Source organism: Hyaena hyaena, unplaced genomic scaffold (assembly GCF_003009895.1).
Source record: "Hyaena hyaena isolate Hyena2069 unplaced genomic scaffold, ASM300989v1 scaffold_91, whole genome shotgun sequence".
Classification (NCBI taxonomy): Eukaryota; Metazoa; Chordata; class Mammalia; order Carnivora; family Hyaenidae; genus Hyaena; species Hyaena hyaena.
In genome coordinates, this window is record NW_024080725.1 from 2,270,931 (window position 1) to 2,298,458 (window position 27,528).

At 55.2% G+C, this 27,528-nt stretch overlaps 1 protein-coding gene across 2 annotated transcripts in view; it reads left to right on the forward strand.

Annotated features, from left to right (window-relative positions):
- The window catches only part of GLI2 (GLI family zinc finger 2), a 176,904-nt gene that overhangs the window by 103,248 nt on the left and 46,128 nt on the right, over positions 1 to 27,528 (forward strand). For both annotated transcript variants that reach the window (XM_039234912.1, XM_039234913.1), the window contains exon 2: positions 16,961 to 17,066. In XM_039234912.1, coding sequence (XP_039090843.1) covers positions 16,961 to 17,066 — 106 coding nt within the window. The remainder of the gene's footprint in view (positions 1 to 16,960; positions 17,067 to 27,528) is intronic.

Here is a 27,528-nt window from a genome sequence, read left to right on the forward strand (position 1 = left end):
CAGTGAGCAGAGGACGCAAGAGCCCTGGCTCCCCGCCTCCGGCTCCCTCTCCCGCACGCTCGCCTTGTACAGCTCATCCTCACTCGGGTTCAGTCCCCCCGCAGTGTCCCCCAGATCACAGCCCCCTCCCCGAAGGCTGGCCCCCAGCTCTGGCCTCATTTGTGCAGCTAGTCCCTGGATGGGGCCACCTGATGTTGCATGCGCATCTCAAACTCAGCAGGTCTGAAACCACCTTTGTCTCCTGGGTCCCCCTCTGCTGTTCAGGGACACTGTCACCCACGTCAGCCCCAAGTTCTCACCTGACCTGGGATGCTTGACCCAGCCAGCTTCTCTCCGCACCCATCCCATACCCGCTCGGCAGCAAGTCCCAAGAGTCGGACTGAGAGCCACCCAGGTGCCCCACATAAAACGAGAAGCATTTTTTTTGAGTGCTTATGTCAGGCATAATTCAGTGCACTTGATATTCATGATATTCACATTTATTTGTTTTTCACATCAGCCATATGTGAGGGGGAGGGGGCACCATCACTACCCTGCTCTACAGATGAGAAAACTGAGACTTGAAACATGTAACTTGTTCAAGATCCCAGAGCAAGTAACTGGCAAAGAAGGCTTCCAACCCATGTCTAGAGCCTGAGGCTCACCACCTCCCCAGCCTACCTATCTGTGATGGCTTTCTTAATACAGTGTAGCTGGTTGGCAAAGGGGAGACATAGAAAATACATTCCCCATGGTTCTATGTAAGTCCGTGCTATGGGGTCTTCCCAAGAGAGGCCACTTCCGCTCAGAGGTGCTGGGAGTCCCCAAGCTCCCAGTTCTGACTTCTCCAGAAGAAAGCCCATGCCTTCAGGGCCAGGGCTCAGGTTCTGCTCTGCAGAGGCAGGAAGGAAACGATCCCATCCTGGTGTCAGGGATCTGTCAGCCAGCAGGAGACACACAGGTCACCAGGTGAGGACCAGGAACTGTACACAGGGAGTCATTTGATGGGACAAGGATGGGCTGACTGGCCACATAAGTGAAGGGGAGCAAAAGGCACAAACCACTGGTTATAAAATAAACAAGTCACGGGGATGAAAGGTACAGCATAGGGGACACGGTCGATAATACTGTCACCACGCATAGCAACACTACACTCACTATGGTGAGTCATTCTGCACGTAATGGTCCGACCGTTCTGTTGTGTGCCTGGAACTAATATTGTAGGTCAAGTGTACGTCAAGAGCAGGGAGGCTCTCTGTGGTCCCAGCACAATGGTGGGGCAGCAGCATGCCCCTCCCCCTCACATGGCATTAAGGACACCAGACATCAGCTTGCTGGTGACGGGGAGATGTGAGACTTTAGGAGACGGGGCCTAAAATCAGACTCTCAGACCCGAGCCTGAAGGGCCACCCTCATCAGCACTGGATGGTGTCGCCGTGTGATCAGTTTCTGGTGCAGAGGGTGGCCCTCAGGCTCTGGTCTTGCTTCTCTGCCCTCTCAGCTTCTGTGTGGCCTCTGCCTCAGCGGGGCTGGGCCCGGGAGCAGGGGCGCCCGGAACCAGCCTGAACGTGGAGCACGGACATGGCTTTCCGGGTGAGAGCACGGACATGGCTTTCCGGGTGACTCATCCATGCGCACTTGGGTAGAACAAGGAAGTGACATGCCAGCGTCCTTCCGGTTGGCGGCATGTGGGGACACCTGTCCAGAGTCCTTGTGTGTCAGGGCCTTTATCTTTGGAGTTTTTGGTCTGCTCCATTCTGCGTGCTCATGCTCCGTACATTGTCCATTGAGGGTGCCTCCCAGAACCTGCAAAGGAAGAAGCAGCCAAGGCCCCGGGGTCAGGGTCCTCATGTTCCAGAACTGTGGAGCAGGAGGGTCCCATGGCCCACCTAGAATGCGAAAGAAGGCGCCGTGTCTGCTTCCCAGGTGGGAAGACTCTGCCACCCGGATCTGGCCCCATCCCCTCCCCACCCATGGGCCAGGCTTGGCCTCTGCCCCGAAGCTGTGGTTTGGGGGAAACCAATGTTGTGGGCACAGTTCCTGGCTCTGCTAGTGTCACTCCAGCCCAGAGGCAGATTCAGGGTGGGTGGCTCGGTTTGGGAATCTTATTTTCGCCCGGAAAGGAAGGGGAATCTGTTACTGGGTAGGGCACCGTGTGACTTACGGCTGGTGGGACAGACTGTCTGCAGAAGCGAGTTGCCCACTGATGAGCGCTTCGGATTCAACACTCCCCTCCTCCTCCTCTGCCCTTGAGGTGCGTCTCTGATCTGGTGTGGGGAATCGGGGTGTCCTGTTGTCTGTGGCTTGTGCTGAAGATCTAACCCCGACGGAGTGGCTGCAAGGGTCCCCCAGCTCTGACTCAGTCCCCCGAGTCACCAGAAGCCGGAGGACTCATGACCCTTGTTGCTCCTGCTTGGGAATAAACGCACCCTCCACCTTTTGACTGGCTCGGTGATGAGGGTCCCACACGGACTCAGGGAGCCCACCTGATCCTCCCAACCTGCTGGCCCTTGCCCACATGTGGCCCTCGCACCCCCCACTTTAGGCTCTGCTCTCCCTCCCCAGCTGCCCTTCCAGTGGTCACTACTCCGGCCAGCCTGCCTCTGTAAGGCCCCATCCCCACTGTACATGGCTCCATGCCTGTGACTTCTCTCTTCCAAAGTGCCATCTGGAGGAAAAGAGTATGAAGAACTCAAGGGCCCTGGAGACAGGAAGTGGATGGCATGGCCCCAAATCTGGGGACCTGCTGCTCAGAGGCACACAAATATACATCCGTGTGTGGCGGGGCTGCACTTAGCTTGGGCGCATGGGGATCCCAGCTCGTCCCGGGCCCCCAGCTGCTCCCATAGCCCTGCGAGCTGCAGAGCTTTGCGAACTAGCTCGGGATTTCACGACAACAGCAGCTTCTCCGCAGTGGGTGTGCACGAGGACCAGTCTAGTGCACGGGTCTGCCCAGCCTGTTTCCCTCTGGGTGATCTCTGCAGCTTTCCTATCCCAGAGTTTCTGCCTCCAGCTCCCCTGTCCCAACCTCGATCCCCCAGGGGGCATCTGGTCACCCTTGGCTAGTGGTCATCCTCTGCCCATCCCAGAAGTTTGTCATGTGAACACGCAGGCCCGAGGCAGGGCAACTGCAGGGCCCTCAGCCACCCCGAACCGTGGTAGGGTTTGCCGGGGCTCCTCATCCTAATCAAGGGCTGCGTTTTAATTTATGCAAACGGGGGAGGGACGGTGGCAGGGAGTCCCAGACATCCATCACCCCATTTCCCAGCACCAGTCATTCATCAGCGGGGCCTTAAAGATAATACACTTTTTGTTTAAGGCAATTACTTAATCTTGACAAACTCGTGTGTTAAGCAGGGCTATTAGTGGGGCCCGTCATTAATCAGTACAAAACCAGGTGGGTGCTATTTCTGAACTGCAATCGCTCTTGGGGACCCAGGGTGGGCCCTTTGCCATCCTGGCTGCCCTGATTACACATGCAGCCTGCTAACAATGAGCCTCGCACGTGTGCTGTGGGGGCGCCGAGCCACGGGCAGGAAAGGGACCCATTTTTAACGCCAGTCAGCACGGTTTGCAAGCCAGGCAGAATGATCCATGGGGGTTATTAGCAGGCCCCAGGAACACAGCTGGGGAAAACAGATAACCCCCCCGCTGCTGCAGAGCCCTCCCCGACCTGCCTCCAACTTCACCGATCCCCGGGCGGCGCTTAAAAGCTGCCTCGTGAAATACCCCTCCTGCCTTGGGGGCTGCGTTCATGTTTGGAAAGATCGCCAACTCAGTGGAAGTATGCCCCTGGGTCTCCTGGAGTTTTTGGCTCCGGACCTCATCCTTACCCCATCCCCCGTGCTTGGCCCTTGTCCGTCACACACATGTAGCCCCAATCTCTGAAGCCCTGTCCTAGGCTGCCTTGCGGGGGGTGCCCGAGACTGGGTCCTGGCCTCCTACGTGGACCCCTGTCTTGTCTTCATTGTCCTGGAGAGCCCTCACGGGCCTGTCCCACGTGTAAGGACGTGTCTGGAATTCCCACAGAGAGCTGGGAGGTCCGGCTATGACACCGATTAGCCGTTTGACTGACCCTGGTCCATTCGCTGAACTTCTGTGCCTCAGTTTCCTCATATGCAAAATGGGGGTGATAATAATAATAATACTATATTTCTCATCAATCCTGCGAGGACTAGATCACATGCTCAGGAGGCACCAGCATGTGGGAAGCCTGATGCATTTGCCCTTAGAACCACTTCTGTTTTCAGTCTCTGAGGAGGGTCCTCGCTGCCAAGCTGAGTCCTCCTTGTACATCTGTCTACTCCTGCGCTGTCTGCTCCTACTGTCTAATACTCCTCCGGGCACTAGAACTTTCTCTCCTAGGTCCCAAGTTCACGTATACAGAATGTCGGCAGCTACCAGCCACCCCCAATACCCCCAAGGTCCCTTTTCTGGCGGTCAAAAGCTTCACGCACTCGTGCGTTTGCTCACCCGCCAGCCACACGTTCCTCCCTCCAGAGCACTGTGCCGGGCACTGGACTCCGGTTTTGAGGAAATGGGGCAGAGGGCATGTCTCCTGCCTGATCTTGAGAAGGGGCAGAAGAAAAGTCCAGAAAACATCACACGCGGGGCCAGCGTGGTAAGAAGTGGAGGGGTGAGCCGGGGGTAAGGCTCTCCAGGCAGGGTGAGCGCTGGTAAGGCTCTGGGGCTGCAAGCGTGACCATGCGGTCCTGGGGGCAGCATGTGGGGCAGAGGCGGTGGGCTAGGGCTTGCGATACGCCGGGCTTTGCCCTCCACTCTGCAGGCCACGCAGGGCCTGGGGGCTGCCTGTTGGGCAGTCTGATCCCTCCCCCGGGTTGCTGGGATGGAGCTGGGCCCACAGAGCAGGGCCGCTGCCTGCAGCACCTAGCGTGAGACCAAGGAGCCCGGCCGCCCTTGGCTTTGTGGAAGAACAGCTCGGCTTCCCCTGTGGCCCAAGAACACATCGCATGTGGGAGATTCCCCCTAGATTTTAAACCCTGTTTGTTTTAAAGGAAGTAGACTCCATCTGCTTTTAATTCACACACTTAGCTCATCAAAATATTGTTTTGCAAGAGAGTTTTTTTTTTGATGTCCAGGAAGCCTTTGGAGTTCCTCTCTCTGTCTCTGTCTCTCTCTCTGTGTCTTACAAAGTCTTACTGTCGGGAACAAGATTCTGGGCCCTGCTCGGGATCAGCAGGGTAGGGTCATGAGACCATGTTTTCTGTACCTCAGTTTCTCCACCAGCAAAATAAGAGGGGATCAGATTTTCCCAGGGTTTCTGTGGACTGGCCTCTAGTCTTGCCGGGTGGGTCCCCAGTGTCCCCAGTGTCCCCAGTTAAGGGAACTACTGATTGTGGCAGAGGCAGTGGGGAGGGGCGGAGGTAGGTCTGTGCTGGAGCCACTGTTGAGTCAGTTGGGTCCGGAATCACCGGGGGCCGGTGCCGGGGGCCAGGCTTCTGGAAGTCTTGTGTGGCTGGGCCCTTGTTCCCCCAGGGCGCTGCCCTCCTGGCACCCTCCATGTGCTGTGCTTCCTGAGGAGACTCCTTCATTTGTGAGGTCTGAGGAGTCCACACACCCGCTGCCTCGTTTGAGAAGGCCTGCCCAAGGCTGCAGAGAAGGGCAGGCAGCGACCCAGGGCAGAATTCGGAGTCACTGCCTGCTGCCCTGCTCTGTTCTGTCCTGAGCTAAATGGATAGAAGCAAGGGAAGGAAGGGAGGGAGGAAGGGAAGGAGGAGAGAGAAAGGAAAGGAAGAAGAAATGGAAGGGAGAAACGGAATGAAGGGGGAAGGGAAGGAAGGAAGAAATGGAAGGAAGGAGAAAGGAAGGAATGAAGAAGGGAAGAAAGGAAAGAAGGGAGGAAAACTGTTAATGGGTTGCTAAGATTCAGAAATGAGGCAAGACTTTTGGAAAGCCGCTCTTCACCGTATTTTATGTATCAGTAAGGCTTCTTTTCACCTAGATTAGAATTCTATATAAGCAGTCAAAGTTTAACAGTATAAGGCAGCCACTAGCCACACATGTCAAATGTAGCTCGAACTGAGCTGTGCTGTAAATGTAAACTATGCAATCAAATTTTGGGGAACCAGCACAAAATAAAGGAACATCTTGCTACTAATTTTCATATAGGTTCTATATTGACACGATAATATTTTGGATATACTGAGGTCAATGAAATTGTATTATTAAAAGTCATTACCTGTATCCTTTTAGGTGGTTTTCTTTTCATGTGGCCCCCAGAAAATTCTAAATAACACATGCACCCTACAGGGTATGTGTGTTGGCCAGAGCTGCATTTAAAGGGCGGGCACGTCGAGAAGAAACCAGCGGTAGAAGTTGTCTTAAAGGAAAGAATCCCTTTGAGTAACAGATAGTCACGGGGACCATATGACAGGGGCTCCCGAGAGGTGGTCTTTGAGAGACCTGTTCCAGCGAAGGAATGAGAGCATCTTGTAATTAGCTGTCAGATGCAACGGGAAGGAAGTATACGGCCCCAGTGCTCTGACGTGCTTGACCGCTGTTCTCAATGCAAATTCTGCCGCCCGGTTTTGAATCTCATTGACTGGCTTGGGCAAGCTCTGCCTCAGAGCACCCAGGAGGGGTGCCTTGGTGGGGACTGAACGCCAGGGTCCCTTGAGAATCACAGTGGAGTGACCACGGGCTCTCTCGCTGCTCCCTGGAGGACCAGAAGCAGCAGCAAAGCACTGGGCTGGGGAAACCTTTCTCGAGAGTTCTGCAGGAGAGGGACCGGATGCTGGGGAAGGAAGCAGAGCTGCGGGTGACACCTTGGGGACCCCCGGGAACCAGGCAGAGGAGTGGTGCAGGCACCATCCTGGAAGGCTGAATGCCCCCCCCACCACCACCATGACAAGTGGGCTTTTCGGGCAGTGACAGAACAACATGGAAACCGCTAGCCAGCGGTTGCCTGTGCACATTGGCAGGTGCGTCCCTGAAGGGTGACAATACACGGGGGGATGTCTGTGCAGGTAAACCTGAATGTTGGGTCCACACTGGAGCGCTGACACCTGTCGTGGGACACGGGCGCCAGCTTGCGCGTCACTCTCTTCCCCAAGCCCCCGGGCCGGATCCGTGCTTTCTGTAGGGCTCCTTAGAATCTTCAGGGAGGACTTGCGGGCCTCAAATCTAATGTAGATCTTAGGGGCTTGCGTGCTACTTTCTTGGGGACAGAGTCTGTGGCCGTGACAGTTTTCAAACTTAGGCTCGACCTTCTCTGAGGTCTCTTTTGGTTCTAAGAGCCTCTAACGTGGAACCCCACTTGCGTCCCTCGACAGGTGGGCAATCCGTCCCATCCCCCCACAGTGGCGGGAGCCTCCCCCCAAGGCCCTCTGGAGTACTTCTACCCTCCCACTCTTTACGGACGGCGCAGGCCTGTGGAGATGGCCCTGGGGACCTGCTGTATGCCCAGCCCAGCACACACTCTGGACACGCGTTAGCCTGTTTCTGCTTCACAGCCTTCCTCTGATGGGGGTCCTCTCACTGCCCCCGTTATACAGATGAGGAAACCGAGGCACAGGAAGGTTAAGTGAATCAGAGGTGGGACCAGGCTGGGCCGCGACATGGACTGCCTGTTCTTACCACCACCCTCTGGGGTGTCTCCGTCCGTGCAAGTGGCTCTGACAAGGACACCGGGGACTGGGGGGGGGGGGGGCCTTGAACAAACTTGTCTTACAGTTCTGGAGATTTCCCAGGCTGAGGCCACGGCACCACCGCTTCGTGGTTGGTAAACAGCCATCTTCTCACTGGGTCTTCACAGGGTGGAGGCATGAGGAACTCGGCGGCCCCTTTATAATCTCGGGGCTCCTGGGTGGCCCAGCCTGCTAAGCATCTGGCTTCGACTCAGGTCATGATCTCCAGGTTCAGGAGATGGAGCCCCTCATCAGGCTTTGTGCTGTCCCTGCGGAGCCTGCTTCCTATCCCCTCTCTCTCTGCCCCTCCCCCACTTCCCCACTCACACTCGCTTGCTCTCTGTCTGTCTCTCTCTCAAAACTAAATAAACATTAAAGAATTTTAAGGGCACTAATCCCATTCACGAGGGTTCCACCCTCACGACCTAATTGCCTCCCACAGGCTCCACCTCCAAACCATCACATCACGTATGAATTTGGAGGAGGGGGGCGGGGGGCATAAACATTCAGTCTGTTGCACAAGGGGCCAGATCCCACGACTGCCCGGGCTCCATGCCGTGAGAGCCACGTGGCATTTGGTCAAGCACACTACACTGCCAGCCCTTGGAGTGTGCCCTTCCACCTGAGTGCCCGCCCACCCCGCCCTTGAGAGCAGCCTCCGGCCACTGCCCTGCATGGGGTGGCCTGACTTGGCCCCGGCCCAGCGCTTCCCCGATTTCCAGCAGCTAGCGTGTCACATTTTGTCAAGCGACACCTTCTCGGGAAGGCCGGCCCATGGCTCTGGGGTGGGCGGTGTGCACTGGTGGGTCTGGCCCCAGCCCGGATCCTGTCAGGCTCCGTGTGGGGGCAGGTCTGACGGCGTGAGCGGTGGGCCCCAGCCTGCCGGACCCCAGCCAGCTCGTGCTGTTGGAATTTCCTGTCTCATGTTAACTCTCCCCCCACCAACTTCCCCCTAAGTGAGACAGACCGCTTTTTAATTCAGGATATTATTATTCTTACTAAGTGCTTCCTGTGGGGTGGTGCCTGGCTTCAGGAGGGGCCCCTGGAAGTTGCCTGTCCCGGCTCATTATTGGGAATAATAGTGCCATTTGCATACATCCCAGAAGTGGACTTGCCCCGTTCCTGAGGATGGGGCTTCCCGGACTCGTCGACATTTTCGTACCCTCTACCTCTGATGCTTTGGGCGCTACCTCATTCCTGCCGGGAGAAGACGTGGCCGTCTGAGTCTACATGTCCAAAGGAGTGGCCTTTGAAACCGTCCCAAGTTTCCAAGTGAACCAAGGCCACCCGAGCAAAGAGGGGAATGCCCGTGGGCCATCTCCAGTGGCTTCTCCAGGCCCACCATGTGCCCTCACTGTCGTAGTGTGGAAAAGCCAACACTGAGCTACATACCCTGTGATGCTCAGGTCCCTTGCAGCTGCTGCCAGTGAATGGGACAGCATGGTGGTCACCAGGATTTGCCCGTGACGCGCAGGGCTGTCTCAGTCATCAGGCATGCTGTAGGCCCCTCCACACGCAGATATTCCACCAGCTAGAATGATGCATGGCAGGCGCAGATGTGACAAATATCTTACTTCCCAGTGCACGTGGGGACTCCGGACACGTAGAAGGTTCTCACTGGCCATTTGTTTTTCAAGTGCGGTCCCTGATTAGCTTTGTGAGCCTCACCTGGGCACCTGTTACACATGCAGATTCTCAGGCCCCCCCAGCCCCGAGCACAGGAGATGGAGCTCGCCAGCAGTGCTTGAACAAACCCTACATGTGATCTTGGGTCGGAGAAGCACAGGCGTTGGTGCCTAGTAGCTCCATAGGGTGCCTCTTGTTACGTGTCACACATCATTTAGTCCCTTCAGAAAGAGGCGTGCCTAATCCTGTATACTCAGGGGAGGCAGCACAGTTTGGCCAGGGTTCACATTCGCCTCAGCTCCATGCCCTGGGATGACTGAGTCCTCTGGACTCTGTCCACACCGCCTCTGACCCTGAAGAACCCATATGCTCCCCCAGTCTTGGCCGCTTGGACCCCACTCCAAAATTGCCTCTTCCAGGGAGGCATCCAAGTTGCTCCCATCCTTGACTCTGAGGCCATTCTGGCAGCCCACGCACAGGGGCCTGCTGACCCAGGTGGGGTCAAGCCCCCCAGCTTCGCAGATGGCCTCCGCAGATGCCTCTGGTGCACCCTCAATAGCAGAAACTGTGCTTGTTCTCTGGGGCCTCCAGAACACCTAGGCAGGGCCCTTCAACACTGACTTTGCTGAGGAACCTTAGGTGGGCTGGTGCGCCCAGAGCATAACTCCCATCTCCATCCTCTGGGCCATGTAGGCTAGGGATTGAGAGCCTGCCCTGGGGCGTGGACAGCTTCCCTATGAATTCTGGAAAAGGCTGGAAAGCTGGACCTGCAGGATCTCCTCGAAACCTGTGCAGGTCAGAGCCACGTCAGAGGCCTGGATTTCAATCTAAGGAACATTCCATCTCTTCTCCAGAGTTGGGGCCATCATTTCTGGTGTCTTCTGGGACGCCTTTAGCTCCGGCATCCCCGGGAAGTGGGCATGGGGCCCCCACAGGAGCGGGAGAGAGCATAGTGTCCTCGTGATGAGCCCAGCTTCAATGGCCAACACGGAGACCATACCTGTGCCGGCAGCGAGCTAGTGCCCACCGTCTGCTGAAGGGCTGGCTCACCTTCCAGGGCCATCTGCACAGAAAATAAAGGTGCCGAACAGCGTCCCTTCCCCACACGATTACCAGTTTTCCTTTGGTAGAGCGTCTTCATGTTCCTGCTCTCCGGGGGGCTAAACAATTCAACTGACCAAGTTGGGATCAAGAGTAGCATCCTCCATCTATTGGGATGTGAGAGACCTCCCCAGAGGCTTGCCTGTCCAAGGCATCGATGCCCCTGGCTTCCTCGAGGGGGGAGGCAGGTTTGGTTTATGGAAATCGGATCCTCAAAGGGGTCCCGTCCTTGAAACCGCCGCCCTCCGGCACATGGGAGATGACACCTGCCTGGGACGCAATCACACCGTCTTGTGCCTCGGGCTTCCCAGGAGCTGTGTTAATGGCTGCAGCATAGGGTGAGGAAGCTAAAGGCAAATTTCCCGATAATGTTCACTGAACATATCGGCCCACCTGCAAGTCCCCGCACCTGTTTTTGGTCTGTTTGTTTGGTTTTGTCAGCACAGGCACAGATGCTAGGGACAGAACGATGGGACACAGTGCGGTTCGTAGTAGCCATTGTGAGGCTCGTGCAGACGGACCATGTGGGAATGGGGGCGTCATCAGCAGGGATCCATATGTGGGAGACCTTTCTGCCGCGTCCCTAAGCCCATGACCCATCCTTTCTGCCCGTCTCCACTGCAGAACGCAGTGAGTCAGGGAGAACTGAGTTGTGTGAAATGTACCTGCAGCAAGTGCATGCCACTTCTGAGTTCCTGCCTGATGCATCCCAGGGTCCCTGACACCAAAGAGTGGGGCCCTTGTTCACATTTCCTCTGAGACTCACAACAATGAGGGAGGGCACTATCACTCACTGATTCCTGGCGCTGTCCCAGACACCACAGACATGCTGCACGACAGCCATCGTTCCCATCTTACAGGAGAAGACACTGAGGCCTAGAGTGCCCGTCCCTTGCTAGCCAATGGCAAAACCAGGCTTCACACCCAAGTCTGTCTGGATTTAGGGCTCATGTGCTTCCTGCCACATCCCAACCTCCTTAGACCATGGGGACATGCCACCTGCCTTGAGACTGTCATTTGACGTATGTGCAGCTCAGAAGTGTCTGGATTTCAGTCTAAGTGGAAAGTACATTGTGCATCGATTTTGCTTTCCTCCACATACGCACCTTCCCTCTCCAAAGGTAGAGTTGGCTCTTGCTGCCTGGGTCCTTCCATTATGAGAGAAAGTGACCTAGGAAGTCCTCTGCACTTTAGTGTGAATTTGTTTCCCTTTCCCAAGGTCTGTGTGAATTTAAGAAAAACAATGAAACCGTTCCCTGGATATTACTTAAGATGTGAGGAATTAAAGGAGAAGGAACGCCATCCGTTAATCTTTCACAAGGAATCCCAAGCAGAGTCCCACATAGTGCAAGAAAAATCAGAGGCCAGGAAGCCCTTTCTTGGCTCCCTGGAGCCATGCTAAATTGGAATGCTTCCAGTTCAGCTTATTAGAGGCCACCTGGAGCCCATCAAGTGTCTGTGATGCAGCCACAGCACTGGGCAGCACGGTGACCTTGGGGTGTGGGCCAGCTGCCCAAGAAAGATAACGGGGATCCGCACCCTGCCTTGGCTCCTGGCCTCCCTCTCAGGGCCCCTGTGAACGCACTGAGATGTGTTTCTGCCTCATTATAACTCAGACCTTCGTGGTGCTGGGACCAGGCCGCCTTCCACAGACACCTGCTGGCTCCGCCCCTCGGTCAGTGCCAGGGCAATGCAGCCCTTCTCACAGAAACCCTTTGCTCCCCTGGTCCCAGGGCCCAAGTGGCCTGGCCCACGTGCTCCGAGCTACTTACCTCCCATGGTCTTGATGGAAATGAGCACAGCAAGAAAAGACCGTGCTAATCTCTAGGGAGTGGGCAGCCCTGAGAGCTGGGTGTCCCTAACACATCCGGTCTGTTCTGAAAGATGGCGGCTGTCACTTCAGCAGCCCCTCCTACCACCCGGCTCTGGGCCAGCCTCTCTGGCCCTCTCTGACCTCAGTCCTCAGGGCAGCACCTCGGTGATACAGCAACAGATGACGTCATCCAAGAATCCCTCCGGCTGCTGATGCAGCTGCCCTGTCATGTTTCGATGACCTGGTTTTCCCGATTCTGTGTCTGACCCCGCCCCATCCTCTCTGGGAGAAATTCACCAGAGTCACTACCAAGGGGGCATCGCCTAAACCCGGGCTCGCAGAGGAGGGTCCTCTTTGGCCCCCTTTCGTTAGACCAAGGGTACTGCCGATGCAAGCCAGCCCTCACCCCTGGGACCACCAGCCGAGGAGCACTTGGCTTTTAACCCTCAGCATAGAAGAATTCCGGGTTTCAGTTTAAGAGTCCTCGCACCACCAGCGTCAGCTTCCCAGACTGGCCGTCTTTCTGCGCAGGATCAAAAACAAATGTGCATTTTTGTCAGCGGGGGAGGGGTGAGCCATAGAAAATTCCCATCTTAGAGTTTCTGCCCCAGAAACTTAACAAGAGAGCCGTGTCTTTGAAATGACATATGGTGTGTGTGTGTGTGTGTGTGTGTGTGTGTGTGTGTGTGTCCCCGCCGGAAGGATATGATTTAGTTTGGATTTTTTTTTTAACTTAAAAAAAGTGCCCGCAATGAAAACAATGTGTGGGAGGATCTCATTCCACATGTCACTCACTCCTTATGTGTATCTTCACATTACTTGGGTGCCGCCAACGGTCTCCGGACCAACTGATTTCTCCCCAGGGTCCAAAGTGGAATTTCCCCTCCTGCAGCCTCGGCTCTGAACAAAGCCTTCACTCGTGAATGAGGGGTGCGTGGGGATTGTCCATGCTGGTCTGAAAGGGCCCTGCGACCTCAGGTGGGCTGGCTCGGCCATCGTCCCTTGGGTTGCCTGGGCCCAGAGACAGCTGGTAGGGACAGTGGTCCTACCCTTGGGCTTAGGCGACTGGACCCGGGGCTGGTGGGCTGAGTGCATCTAGAAGACTCACTGGTCCCTAGTACTGAGCTGTATGGATAGGGCCACAGCGATGAAAGAGTGTCTGTACCACAAGCTCCATCTGTGTCCTGCTCAGGGACCCCTCCCGAAGCCTCAGTGTGTCACTGGTTGGGACAAGCATGGCTTTTTCTCCGGGGTCACAAACAGCAGGATTGTCCCGGGAGGAAGGAACTTAAGCCCATCTAATTCCCACTGCACAAATGGGTGCTGTAATGCCCAAAGGGGAGACACGATGGCCCTGAAGTCCCATGGCCTGGTCTGCAGCCTGATTTAAGAGAAAGCCACCTCCCCTCGTAACCCCACAGCCTGCACCCCAGCCATCCGGCAGGAAGGAGGGAGCAGCCCCAGCAGCGGCAGGATTCTGTGTCTAATGCCTCTTCCCAGAAGCCCCAGGCTCCTCCTTCCCCATCACACACTCGCGTGCGCGCGTGCACACACACACACACACATACTCATTCTCACACACACACATGCACGGCAGCTGGCTTCAGCCTTGGCACGACCTCCATTTCACGCTCACCTGGTAAATTACCATGAGCACTTCATTCCTGCAGGTTTTATAGCTCTTTAGACCTGGGTGAAGTTGCCTGAACCCTGAGCGGAACGCAAGGGAAGGTCTGGGCTCTGAGAGCATCAGGGGACCCCCTTCCGCTTCTGCAGGTGGCAAGATGAGGGACGAAAGGAGCACACCTGGGTGCTGGGGGAACCGCCAGTGGGAGCCCTGGGGAGACTGGGGTGCATGCAGTCTGGGATGCAGGGAAGACCCAGGAATTGATCTCTGCAGAGTGCTGAGAGCAGGGCCCAGGGCTGCATGAGCGTTTGTTAAATATAATACGTACTCGAGGTGGAACCGGAAGAAACCCAGGAACTCCCCCCCACCCCCCACCCAGGGACGGCCTCCAAGCAATCATTGTGTCTGACCAGACAGAGGGAAAAGCCCTCGACCAGCCGTCCAGCTGCCTTGGATTCTCTCCCAGGGTCTGTTGTTTTTCATCTCTGGGACATTGAGCTGAAATCACCCCTCGCCTCCATTCCCACGTCTGTGAAATGGACATAGTAACCTATCCTGGCTGCCTCCGCGGGGCTTTGAGGTCTGCAGGGACACATTCAGAAACACAGGAGCCAAGTGTTTTTATTTTATTAACCATACCGTAAGCCGGTCTGCCTGGCCACATCTCAGAAAAAGAAACTTACAAAAACCCAAAGGCCCTTTCCTGAACATCTGGGGATGTGAACACAGCCTCCGTGCCCCTGGGGGTGCAGAGCAGGCCTGCTCCTCTCCCAGTCTGTAAGCAGGCCAACCGTGACCCCTCCCCTCTCCCCGGGTTTGCAGGCAGCTCTGGGCAACTTGTCCGGTGCTGCACAGCTAGGAAGATGGTGGTGTGTCCATGGTGGATCAGGGACCGTGGGGCTCCAAGTGTTAGTGATAATTGTCATGGGCAGTAGTTAGTAACATTTACAGAGTGTCTCTTGTACGCACAGCACGGGGTTAAGCACGACCCCTGCAGGAACCTTTTATTTTCATAGCAACCATAAAGGTGGCTCTTGTCACCCATTTTCAGATGAGCACATGGTGACTCAGGGAAGGACAGAGGCTGGTGAGCAGCAGGTTTGCACTCTGGGTCTCTGACTCCCAGGGCTGTCTGGGCACCTGTTACTGCCACCAGTGTCACCCAGGGTCCAGCCTCACGTCTCAGGGGACACGGACTGGCCTAAGGGGACAGGATGATCATTCCAGCAGTCTCCAGCTCCAGAAATGAGGGCCCGGCCCAGAGGGATGGGACAACAGGGCTGGTGTCTTGTCTGATGGCCATGTCCCCTTCGAGGCCAAAATTTGTGGATTTAATCAGGGAGAGAAGATTCACTTTCTTTGTTCCCAGTCCCCACGAAAGGTGCCAGGACTGTGGAATGAGGAGGATAAATTTGATTATGTAAAAATTAAGGTTACAATTTCAGGAGAGAAGTTTTCTTGTAAGAATTCATGGTGTTTGTGGGGTGCCTGGCTGGCTTAGTCAGTGGAGCGTGCAACTCTAAATCTCCTGGTTGTGAGTTCAAGACCCATGTCGGGCATAGAGATTACTTTAAAATAAAATTTTTAAAAAAAAGATCTTTAGAAAAAAAGAATTCATAGTGTTCAACCCAAGCGTCCATCGATGAATGAATGATAACCATATGGGGTACATCCATGAAATGGAATATTATTCAGCCCTGAAAAAGGAAATCCTGCCACCTGCTATGCCAGGTGAACCTTGAAGACATTGTGCTAAGTGATGTGAGCCAGACAGAAGAGGACAAATACCATAGGCCTCCACTCATATGAGGTATGCGAGCAGTCAGATCATAGAGACAGAAAGGAGGAGATGATTGCCAGGGGCTCGTGGGGAGGAAGAATGGGGAGTTTTAATGGGAACAGAGTCTCAGCTGGGAAGATGGGAAAGTACTGGAAATGGCTGGTGGTCGTCCAGCAGTCTGAATCCATGAACTGTGTACACTTACAAATGATTCCGAGGGTAAATATTATGTTACATATGTTTCACCACAATGAAAAAGGAATTCATAGTGCTTATAGCACAGTACCAGAGTGTTTGTGTTTTTTTAAAAAAATTTTTTATGTCTTAATTTATTTCTGAGAGAGAGAGAGCGTGAGCAGGGGAGGGTCAGAGACAGAGGGAGACACAGAATCTGAAGCAGGTTCCAGGCTCTGAGCTAACTGTCAGCACAGAGCCCGATGCGGGGCCCGAACCCACGAACCACAAGATCATGACCTGAGCCGAAGTCGGATGCTTAACCGACTGAGCCACCCAGGTGCCCTTACCCTGTCCCCATTTCTTGCAAAGATTCAGCGATTCAGACTCCACACTCCCACTGGCCCGTGGCCTTCAGCCTGAGTAAGAGTTGCCTGAGAAATCACCCCTTCTTAGCCCTTTTCCCAGTCTACCTACTTTTTAAAGAGGCTTGTTTTCCTAAAGCCTGTAATTACGTTTGCCTCCAGGGTACCCAGGAATTTTTTTTTAAGTAAGCAAAGAGCATCCTACAATTATCGTGATGATTTGCTGAGGGCAGGCCAAGTGCAGACACAGCCCTGGAAGCGATGTGCACGTGTTGGTGTTTGCATCTTGGAGGGACCCGGCGGCTCGCGCAGGGTCACTCGTTAATACGGAGACACCCACCCAGGTGTCCACCGTTGGCCGCCAGCCGGACGCGGTCGGTGGGATTGCGCCTTCCTGGAGGCTGGCCGCAGCCGGGAGAGGGCCCCGGCCTCACAGATGGTTCTAGGTAAATATTTCCAGGCAGGGTGACTGCGGCAGCCGGATGCCGTGACCGGGGGGCTGCTGGAGCCACACGCAGCCGAGGCCGAGATGGGCAGCAGCCCGTCGGCTCTGTCAGCCCTGATTTGCGGCTGAGCCTGTAATCTCCCCGAGTTCAAAGAGCGCTTAGCTGCTTGTCTTTGTCAAGAGCGCGGTTGGGGATCTTTTATGTGAAAGATGTAGGATTCTCGGGCTGACTTTGATTATTTATTCATCCCCCTCCGTGGGTGTGTGATAGCCAGGGCACCACGGAGCCCCCTGTCCTGGCTACTCTCGCTCTGAAATTCATTGAGCTTTAAAGCCCTTTGAAAATTGCTTTTTGAGGGAGGGGAAAAGTTTTTGAAGGCCTGTTTCTCTCTCCCGCTCCACAGTGCCACAGCACCTTTTGCCACCGTTCCATGCTCCCTTACCGATTGATATGAGACACCAGGAGGGAAGGTACCATTATGAGCCCCACTCTGTCCACGGCGTGCATGGGTAAGTTCTGCCCTCGACCCTCCACCCCGGCACGGGGTCACCTGTCACCTGGGAGGCCAGCAGCCTCAGCCACCTGTCATGCCTCTGTCTGTCTTTCTGGAGTTCCTGATCTGCACTGTCCTGAGCTGATGGTCACCTCTGCCACCCGGGAGTGCACTGACCCGGGATCCTGTGCAAATGTGTAAGTGGGGTATAGGCACCCGGCTCCCTCTGGTTCCCTGAGGAGGAAGCCCCTCTAGCCTCACATGTCCCCACGTCCATGGCTGCAGGCCGGCCTGGTGTACCCATAGCACCTTGAGGCTCTGTGTCTGCCCAGGCAGTGGGAATCCCTCCAGACCAGAGGTCCTCCGTAAGTACTGTGACCTTAGTTATATGTTGTCATAGGATAATAATTCATAGCACCCCTTTTTACATGTCCCAGTTTAGAATATTATCGAGTCACCCTGACGATAAGCCCAGGCTCCATGTTATACTTTGGGGTCTTTTCCTACTCCCTGCCCGGAGAGCCCCGGTAGAAGGGGCAGGACCCAGTGCCATCCCACTAAACCTAATCCTGTCCCTCTTTATTCCCACCTGAGCCTCGAAGCCTAGAGCTAAAGTCACTCTTCTTGATCTTTGTGACCAAAGACGCTGCCCCATCCATTCTGCCTTCAGAGGAGAGGCTGGAACCTCGCCCTCCCTGTGCCCCCCCCCCCAATTCTCTGCTGCTCCTCACACCTGACTTGGAGGGAGCCTGCTGCAAAGGGTCAAGTGCCCCCAGGGCCCCTCCAGACCCAGCCACCTCACCCACCCATGCCAAGTCGCTGTTTATGGCTCTGGGACACACGGCCATGTGTCCACGGGTCCCCAGGCCTCCGTTCCGGCTGCCCACCTGCCTGGAGTGTGCCCCTCCTCCTGGGGCACCAGGATCCCCAGCCTGAGCGGGGGCCCTCCTTTTACTTTGCAGTAATTTCAGGCAGGTGAAAACAGTTGCAAAAATAGTACAAAGATTCCCATTATCCCCTCTGCGGGGTTCCTCCACCCGTTCACATCGTACGTGACCAGAGGCTAACATGCTGTCCTTAAGTAATTCGTCAAACTTATCCACGTTTCCTCAGTTGCCCCACTAATTTCTTTCGGTTTTGTTTTGTTTTGTTTTATTTTGTTTTTTCCTGTTCAGGATCTAGTCTTTGCATTTAGGAGTCAAGCCTCCTTTAATCCAGGATAGTGGCTCAGTTTCTCTTGTCTGTCATGACCTTGACCCTCTTGAAGAGGATGGGCCAGTACAAAATGTGCAGATGTCCTCGATTTGGGACACTTGCCTGAAGTCACCTCATGATTAAATTCAGAACCAGGGGCGCCTGGGTGGCTTAATCGGTGAAGTGTCCGACTCTTGGTTTCGCCTCAGGTCACAATCTCATGGTTCCGTGAGTTCGAGCCGGGTGTCAGGCTCTGTGCTGACATCGTAGAGCCTGCTTGCGATTCTCTCTCTCTCCCTCTCTCTCTCTCTGCCCCTCCCGAGCTCATGCTGTCTCTGTCTCTCTCAAAAATAAGTAAATACACTCTAGAAACATTTCAGAATAAGCATTTTAGGGCATAATATAAAAGCGGCTCTGTTCCCTTCCTCTATTGTGTCAGGAGGCACGTGAAGGCAATACTTCTCGTCACTGGAGGTGTTTGTTTTTCTCATCACTGGAGATCACTTAGTTAAGGTGAGGTCTGCTGTAAAGTCGGTCCCTTTGTAAGTAGTAAGTATCTGGGGCGGTGATACTTCGATAATATGTAAATATCCTATGTCTCACCAGATCTTCAGCCACTAACTTTAACATCCATCGGCAATTCTTGACGGAAACAGTAATTACTAGTGTTTGCCAAATGGTGATTTTCCGTTTCCATCCTTCCTTCCACACTTGTTGCCTGGAATTCTCCTGTAAGGAATAGTCCCTTCTCCCCCACTTCTTCCTTTCTTTGATGATTTATTTCTTCCAAGCAAATGCCTGGATAGTTGGGTTACTCTGAGTTATACTATGTTGTTGCTATATTTGTGTGGCTGCAGTGGCCCCAGATCTGGGCTCTGGGAGTCCCCTCAATTGTCTCCCGGGTCTTTCAAATATCGGAAACTTCTTACTTCATGTCAGTGCGTGTCAACAGTTCTTTCTTGAGAACCGGTCCACCTGGTAGGTGACGGGCCCTCGCAGCCCTCTGCCCACCTCCCGGCCCCTCCAGCTGCAGGGGCTGAGGCCACAGCCAGCTTATGGGGGGTGCATACATTTGGAGCTAGTGAATTACCCGAAAATTGCCCAGTTGGTAGCATCTGAGAATCAAAGGAGAATCCAGGAAGCTGAGTCCCTATTTGGGAGGAGGCTGGAGGTGCTGACTTTCTGCTCTTGAGAAATGTGGGGTCATTCAGTGACACAGATCCTGGAGACACAGGCCCGCAGGTAAGTGTCCCCTGCAAGGGGCCCAGCGCCAGTCAGAGACGCAGGCAGCACAGTCACAAAGCCCAGTGAGGTGACTGTCTGGCTCACGTGTCCCCACATACCTAGTGACTGCAGCAGAGCTACTATAAGGCCCCACCTTTGACGACTGCTACTTCTCATAATAATTTCGACCTCCTCGACTGGCTGGGTTATACACAGGTCACGTCCTCATCTCCCTTCATCCTGTCAACACCCCTGCAAAACAGGCATTTCACATCATCCCATTTTACAGAAGAAACTGAGGCAGCACAGAGAGGTGAAATAACTAACCACCGGGGTTGCCTGCTTAGGGAGTGGGAGGGTTAGACATCTAATCACAACCTCCTGAGCCCAGGCCCTCAGCTGCACGCTGGCCTCTCTCCTGGGGACACATAAATAAGCACTGGTCCCCCTGACAGGCCCAAATGATTCCTTCCTAAAAGCACATAGCACCCTTTGCTAGGGCACCAGCCCCTAGGTCAGCAGTCCCCCAAACCTCTGGACCACCAGCATCAGCGTCCTGGGTTAGGAATGAAGGTTCTCGGGCCCTAGGCCAGACCACTGAATCAGAGACAGGCGGGGCTCATGTTTGGCGTTTAACAGGCCTCCCAGCCATGCTGCTGTAGGCAAGGCCCGTCACCGGATGAGGGAGCCCTCAGTGCCGGTCCCCTGGGGCTGATGGAGAACTAGGAGACACCCCCGAGCCTTCTCCAGGCTTTGTCCTGCACCAGGAGAAGCAGAAGGCCTTAATGGCAGGCAGCTGGGGCGGTCTGGCCAGGCCAGTGGGCCTGTGCAAATGGCCTTGTCACTCACAGGCCCAGGTGCCTCTTTGCCTAGACTTGATACCTGACGGGTGGTGCAATAGTCTCCTGTCGCTGCTGTAACAGATGACGCAGTGGCGTAACACAGTTCAGACTTACTCTCACATAGTCCTGGAGGCCAGGAGTCTGCCGTAGATCAGGGTATCGGCAGGGATGGTTCCTTCTGGACACTCCAGCAGAGAGTCTCTCCTCTTGACCTTGGTAGTTTCTGGAGGCTACCCGTGAACCTCAGCCCTTGACCCCTGCCACATGGCCTTTTCTCCCCTGTCTGTCCGCACATCCCTCGTCTCTGCCTCTCTTATAAAGACACCTGTGGTGGCTTTTAGGGCCCACTTGGATAATCCAAAATAATCTCCCTGTCTCAGGACCCTCAATTCCATCCCATCTGCAAAGTCCATTTCCCCCCTAGAAGGTTACAGTCACACGTTCCAGGGACTGAGGGGTGAAGGTCTCTGGGGCTTATTCGGAATCCCCAAGCCCTAGTGCCCATCATGGCAACACCCGGTGATAAGGGGTGTCGGCAACGTGTGCGGGGCTTCCGGGGTGGGGGTGGGGGGCAGGGAGGCTGGTGTGCTGTGTGAGTGTCACCTTCCCCACTGCCGTACCAGACGCCGGTGCTGAGCTTCAGAGAGGGGCATCGATTCGTGAGATCCGCGCTGTAAGGTGGCCATGCGGTGCCCCCCTCCCCAGCTGGGGGTTGGGGGGGAGGCTCTCCTGGTTAACACCTAAGTGATAAGCAAAAGCAAGGTGGTCCCGGAGCCCCACGCCCTTCCGGGATTGGCTTCCAAGGCATCCACCCTGTCCCCACCCTGCCCAGGGGCTGGGAGGCTGGCCTGAGGTCCCCCCAGAAAGCCCACCCCTTCCCTCTCCCCCACCGGTGCCTCAGGTGGGAAACAGGACGAAGCCTACAGGAGAAAAAAAAAAACTGGCCCGGTGGCTCCGGCTTCTGTGATTGATGCGGTCGGAGCCCGGCGGAGCGCCCGATCCATCAAGCCCCTGCTGTAGCCCACGCCTCCTCCGTGGCGCCAAATGTGTCTAATTACACACACGTTGCGCAGCAAATGAGATGCGGTGTCATCTCCCGTCAGCGGGAGGGGGGGACCTCCGCCTGCCGCTCCGCTCCAGGGCCCCTAACCATTGGCTCTCCCGGTCCGCAGAGCCAGGCGATTGGGTGCCTTGCCTGCCTGGCTCCAGACACAGGGCTCCAGGGCACGTGCGCCCCTCCTCTTCCCACTGGGCCGCTGGACAGCTCCTGCCCGCCTACCTGGCCTTGAACCCCAGGGCTGAACTCACTAGCCTTGGGAGAGCTTACCAACCTGAATGAGTTAGCCTAAGTTTCTCCTTCTGTAATAGGACGTAATAATAGCACCGACCCCATCTACGGAGTTGTTTTAAGAATTAATGGGGCCGTAGGAGCAGCTAGCTAGGGGGTAGAGAGGAGAAGTGAGGGAACCTGGCAAAGGGACCTGCCCAGGCTCCTGAGCTGGCATCGTGTCCCAGGCGGATGAGCAGGGTCCAGGTCCTCCACTCCCCCAGGCAGCTACAGGGGGAAGAGTGGGGTACAGGGTTCAGCCTGTGGAAACCCGGCCAGCACAGCCCAGCTGGATGGCTTCCTTCCAGACACCTGCACCCCACCCTGACACAGCTAGTCCCAGTTCCCTGGAGGTCCAAACCCACAGTGAGACTTGCACAGCTCACGATGCTCAGGGGGTTCTAGAAGAGTACCTGGCACTGTCCGTGGACTTCTTCTGGTCAGCATTTCTTTTCTTTCTTTCTTTCCTTTCTTTCTTTTTTTTTTTTTTAAGGTTTATTTACTTTTGAGAGAGAGGGAGAGACAGTGCAAGCAGGGGAGGGGCAGAGGGAGACACAGAATCTGAAGCAGTCTCCAGGCTCCAAGCTGTCAGCACAGAGCCTGACGTGGGGCTCGAACCCACAGACCGCAAGATCATGACCTGAGCCAAAGTCGGACATTTAACTCACTGAGCCACACTGAGTGTCCAAGAGTCCATTCTCGAAGGCGAGAAGAAAAGGCCTGCCAATCAATGGGCACAACATTCCCTATGACTTTCCATAGCCTTGTGACTGCTGGTGGGAAAAGGGGCCTCTTTGGATTCCCCCTCCCCTGGCCCCTGGCCCTTGGAAACAGGCTTGCCAGGCGTAGTGGGGACAGAGGCCGAAGCACTGCATGGCAGGGTCCCCAGCCGGAGCTCCCCATTTGCCCCGCATCTGCAGCCCTGCAAGCAGGAGTGGAGGCTGCCCCAGGCCAGGACCAACCCGTGCCCTGTCGCGGGAGGTAGAAGCTGTGTTTCTGGTTCAGGAGTCTGGGGTCACCCTTCGACTCCCCATGTGGCCTGTGGGGTCCTTCTCCTCCCAGCCTAGCCCTGGGGCTTCAAAGAGGACCAATGCCAGCTGCTTCCAGCCCAGAAGGGTACACAGAGACCATCTTGTGCTGCAGTTCTCAAATCTGGCTGCGGGTTTGTCTTAAAGACGCACATTCTTAGGCCGGAGCCCAGAAGTTCTCATTCTTTCAAGCTAAGGTGAGGACTGGGAATCCGCTTGTTTACAGATTCCCACAGGCCAGAGCTCCAGGACCACCACAAGCCACCTGGCTTATTTTGTGGCCCAGGGCTATGCGTTGGCTTTCCAAAGTCCTACGTCAACAGGCTGAAGGGCTTTGTGTCTCAGTGATAAAGGCTCCGAAGTCTGGGGTGTTAAAAATCCCCTGGCTCCTTTGTGTCACCCGTTCACAGACGCAGCCCCCATAAGTTGACCTAAATCTGTGCACGTTCTCCGCTCTCAGAAGGGGGTGAGCTTCCCAAACAAGCGCAACTACATCCTCCCAACCACGAGGACAGTCCCTTTCTCCCTCCTCTTGCCTGATTCCATCCCTGACCTCTGACATCCATGGCCCGCAGCACCTGCGTAGATGCTAGAGCTGACCACCACTAGTTATTCCCCTCAGGGCCATTTGATCCTGAGCTGTAGTTGGTGAGCAGGGTTCCGGAGGTCACAGCCCAAGGCCACCCTTACAGACAAGGAGAGAGGAGGGGGGAGTGGGGGTGTGGAGGGGGAGGATCTTGCTAGGGACAGATGGCTCTGGGGCTTAGCTATCAATTCATGTGAAGTCAGCATGCCGCCCAGGTACTTTAAGAAAAGAGGAAACACCAGCTGGCGGGGGTGAGGGCCGGTGCCTTCCACCATCATCCGCCCACTTTGTCAGGCATCCAAATTATCCAGAGACCCCTGAGAGAGCTGTTAAGGATGTCTGAAGCCACCTCATCCAGGCGGCTGCATATTAATGGGGATGTTTAGCCCCTCTAAACATTGGTGTGCTTCTTAACGTAGCCACTTTGCTGATGCTGGCCGAGCTCCTGAACTTTCTGTTCTGGAGGGATTCGAGGATGCCTTTTTCCAAGGTCAGTGTGTTGTAAACACGGCACCCGCTCGTCGTGAGATTAATAAACACACAGCCTGCTTTGTCCGGAGTCCCCGACAGCCAGTCCCCGAGGGGCAGAAAGACAGCACTGTTTTCCTGTTAGCTTCTGGCACAACACACCAGGTTCATGGCCCCTGAGCACCGCCTCTGCGCTGTGCAGAGAACGTTCCCTTCCCTCAGCAAGTGCGCACACTTCTGTTCGGGGATTCGTGGAAGAAAGGAAGAGAGTTCGGCAGGGCAGGTCTGCCTGGCATCTGGGCTGAGATGCCAGGCAGGCCCGCGGTTGCCCACCAGAGACCTTGTCCTCCTCACTGGGATCCCAGCTGTCCTTTTAACTCCCGCGGTGGCGGACCACTTCCTCGGAGCAATGGGATGACATAGACACAGACTCCAGAGAAGTGAGGAGCCTTGGCCCAAGGTGATGTGAGTGACCCCCCTGGGCAGCAGGATGCTGGGGGCAGGCTGACCGGGGTGCCAGGTCCGGCCCCCTGGATTATACCATCTCACCCTCAGCTGCACCCTGGAGGAAGCCAATATGGTCACTCTTGCTTGCTAAGTGGAGAAACTGGGACACAGTGAGGTTGGCCGCCTTCTCCAGTGGCATCCTTCTAGCAAGTAGCAAAGCTGGGACTGGAACCTAGCGGCCCCCTCTCCGCATGGACCCTTCTGCTAAAGACTCTCCTGGCTCTGAGAGCTTCAGATTCCCGGCTCCCGGAACGTGCTCTGCGGTGTGGGACAGCCAGCTCATTTATAATGGAATCTGGCCCGTAAAACTTTAATGAGGAGCGTGTCTGATAAGCCGGCCTGCTCTTTGATCTTTGCTGAACGCTGGCCCCTCGCAGAAGAGTTGCTGCCTGGCCCTGGGCTTTGGAGAGAGCCGGTGTGGTCGCACCAGGGCAGGAGGAGAGAACATCTTGATGCAGAGAAGGGAGATGGGTCTGCAGTGGGGGAGGGCACGCAAAGCAGGCATAGGGAGGGGCCTCCTGGTGGGAAAGCCTTGCAGGGTGGAAGGGGGGTCTTTCTGGCTCTCCTGTCCCACTTCTTCTCCCACATCATCTTAGGCATTGCACATCCTACACCCCCAGGCCTGGGGCAGGATGGGGCGGGGCCAGGCTCCAAATACTCCTTATGCCACTTACGCCCTTTACGTCTTGGGGTTGGTTGGCTGTTTAACCTCTGTGAGACTTGGTTTCCCTGGTTCTAAACTGGGGATACAGGGACCCCTGGGCAGCTCAGTCGGTTAAGCCTCTGACTTCAGCTCGGGTCACGATCTCACGGCTCATGAGTTTGAACCCCACGTCGGGCTCTGTGCTAATAGCTTAGAGCATGCTTCGGATTCTATCTCCCTCTCTCTCTCTGCTCCCCCCCCCCACTCTCACTCTGTCTCAATACATAAATAAATAAATGGGGATACAACAGTACCCCTTGGGGTGGGCTTGAGGATTAGGTGAGTGGGAGTGTGTCAAGCACGTAGAACAGCCCCTGGTACATCGTGAGCATTGAACAATGAATCCCTCTTTTCACCTTGTGTCGACACTGGAAGTAAAGGCACATTTCATCCTAGGTCCTCTGCTGGGTGCTGGGCAGATGTTATTGTATCCAGTGCCCCAGCACCTTGTAAGGTGAGTGATATTTTCCCCATTTTATAGAGCAGAAAAACAGAGATTCACAGAACGTAAGATCACTCAGCTAGTACGTGAGATCTGACCCTCCATCCTGAGCCTCTGTGCCATGATTGTCCTTGCAGAGGAAGTAATATTTTGTTTCAGGTGTTAGGGCTGCAGTGCATTATCCCTGCTGGCAAAGATGGGAACAGAACAATAATCAACTGAAAGGAATTAATTAAGAAAAATAAAACATTAAAAAAAAAAACAAAAGAAAAATAAAACATTTTTTCAATGTTTATTTATTTTTGAGAGAGAGAGCTCTCAGGGGCCAGGGGGACACAGAATCCAAAGCAGGCTCCAAGCTCTGGGCTCTGAGCTGTCAGCGCAGAGCCAGACACAGGGCTCGAACCCACAAATTGTGAGATCACAACCCGAGCCGAAGTCGGACACTTAACCGATGGAGCCACTCCGGTGCCCCACTAGGAGTAAAATTCCAGTTGGGGGATAGATTGGCCTTTGAGGTGGGACCCTCCCCCAGGGCACACGGTCACGAGATGTGCCAGCCTCGTGCCAGTATTGGGGATACAGACCCCGGGAGGCCCGGTCGTGCTGCCCATCTGCATCGCATGGTCTTGGAGGGGAAGGGGGAGAAAGGGCAGTTACAGGTGGACTGGGAGGCGGGTGGGGAGAGCTCAGGACACCAGGAAACCAGGAATGGAAAGCATTTACCAGGAGGAAGGCACGGGCGGCCTGTCTCTTCCCGCCTCAGCCCTCGCCCCAGCCTGCCGTGGGGCTCCGCGTCTCCTTGGGGTTCCCCTGTACCGCTCAGGGGCCTCCACTCCCCGGCAGACACAGATGCCGGCATGAAAGAGGGGCCCTTGTCAGCGCACACACGAATGGACTCAAGATTTGGTACAAATCAGCAGCACACCCACCTCTAAGAAGACTTTTTATCTAAACTATTTGGAATTATCTGCCTAGTTTTGACAGGCATCCAGGAGAGGAAATTCCACACGCCACTTGGCCAGGCCAGGCCAGAGCTGAGGAACTCTCACTGCGAACGAAGGATGTTCCCTGTGTGTAGGCCGCCTGCCCCCCGGGACTTTTTTCATGGCCTAAATGCAGTGAAACCTCTCCTGCCCCTCCTCCCACAGCTCCCCTTCCAGCGCCCCCTTCCCCGCCCCCAATAGGCCAATCTCCATAAAGCCATGACTTTCTGGAAGATTCAGCTCAGCTGTGCTCAGCCAAGGTTGGCTGTTCTTACAGACAAAGGCCTCACATACCCAGAGGTTAACCCCAGCACAGGTCACCTGTAGAGGGCCTGACGCAGGCCGGCTCCCCAACGGCCTCTTCCCCCGGCCAGCTGTGTTCCTGCCCCCACCCCCACCCCCAACACATGGCTCAAATCCAAGTTCTCTCCCCCCACTGCCTCCCCAGCTCTGTCCAAGTCATCACTTTGCTAGGAGAAAAGTCCCCTTGATAATTCCCTCTTGTCTTTTATGCTTTTTGGTTTTTATGTTTGAAAAAGCCGATAACCTTCTTATCCTTCTGTTCAGGGGGGGGGGGGGGGGAGGGAAGGAGATAAAGGGTGGGCAATTGAATTAACCCCTGTTGCCTGTGTGGCTAGATCTTAACCAAGTCCATGTGTATGGCCTCCTTTGTCGGTGCAGTTTTATAACCTAATTTCCCTACCAAAACATCAGTGTTTACTTAGTAAGAAATCTGCTCTTTGTCAGCTGAAAACAGTGATTTCTTTATTACTGCTCTGCCGAGGGAGTGACAGCTGAAAGCTGGCGGCTCGGCGAGGTCTGGTGGAGTGTGCGGGTCTGGGAACGGGGTGAGCGGGGGGTCGAATGGATCACATGTGTGTAAAGACGTGTCAGCCGCAGAGTGGGTTTGTCGGACGGGCTGGGGCCGGCCAGGAGGGAGCCTGGGCAGCAGACAGATGGAGAAGCCAAGATGAGCCCACTGGGTGACAGGGAGACGCCCCCGGAGCCCCCAGAGGCTTCCCAGCCGCCCACACAAGTTCACGACCAGCCCTGCGATCTCTCAGCTTCCCACCACAGAGCCCTGTCCACTCAGCCAACTTCTAACCGGAAGCCAGCCATCCTCTTTAAGATTTATGCTTATTAAATATTGCAGGCATGCAAAAGGAAGAGC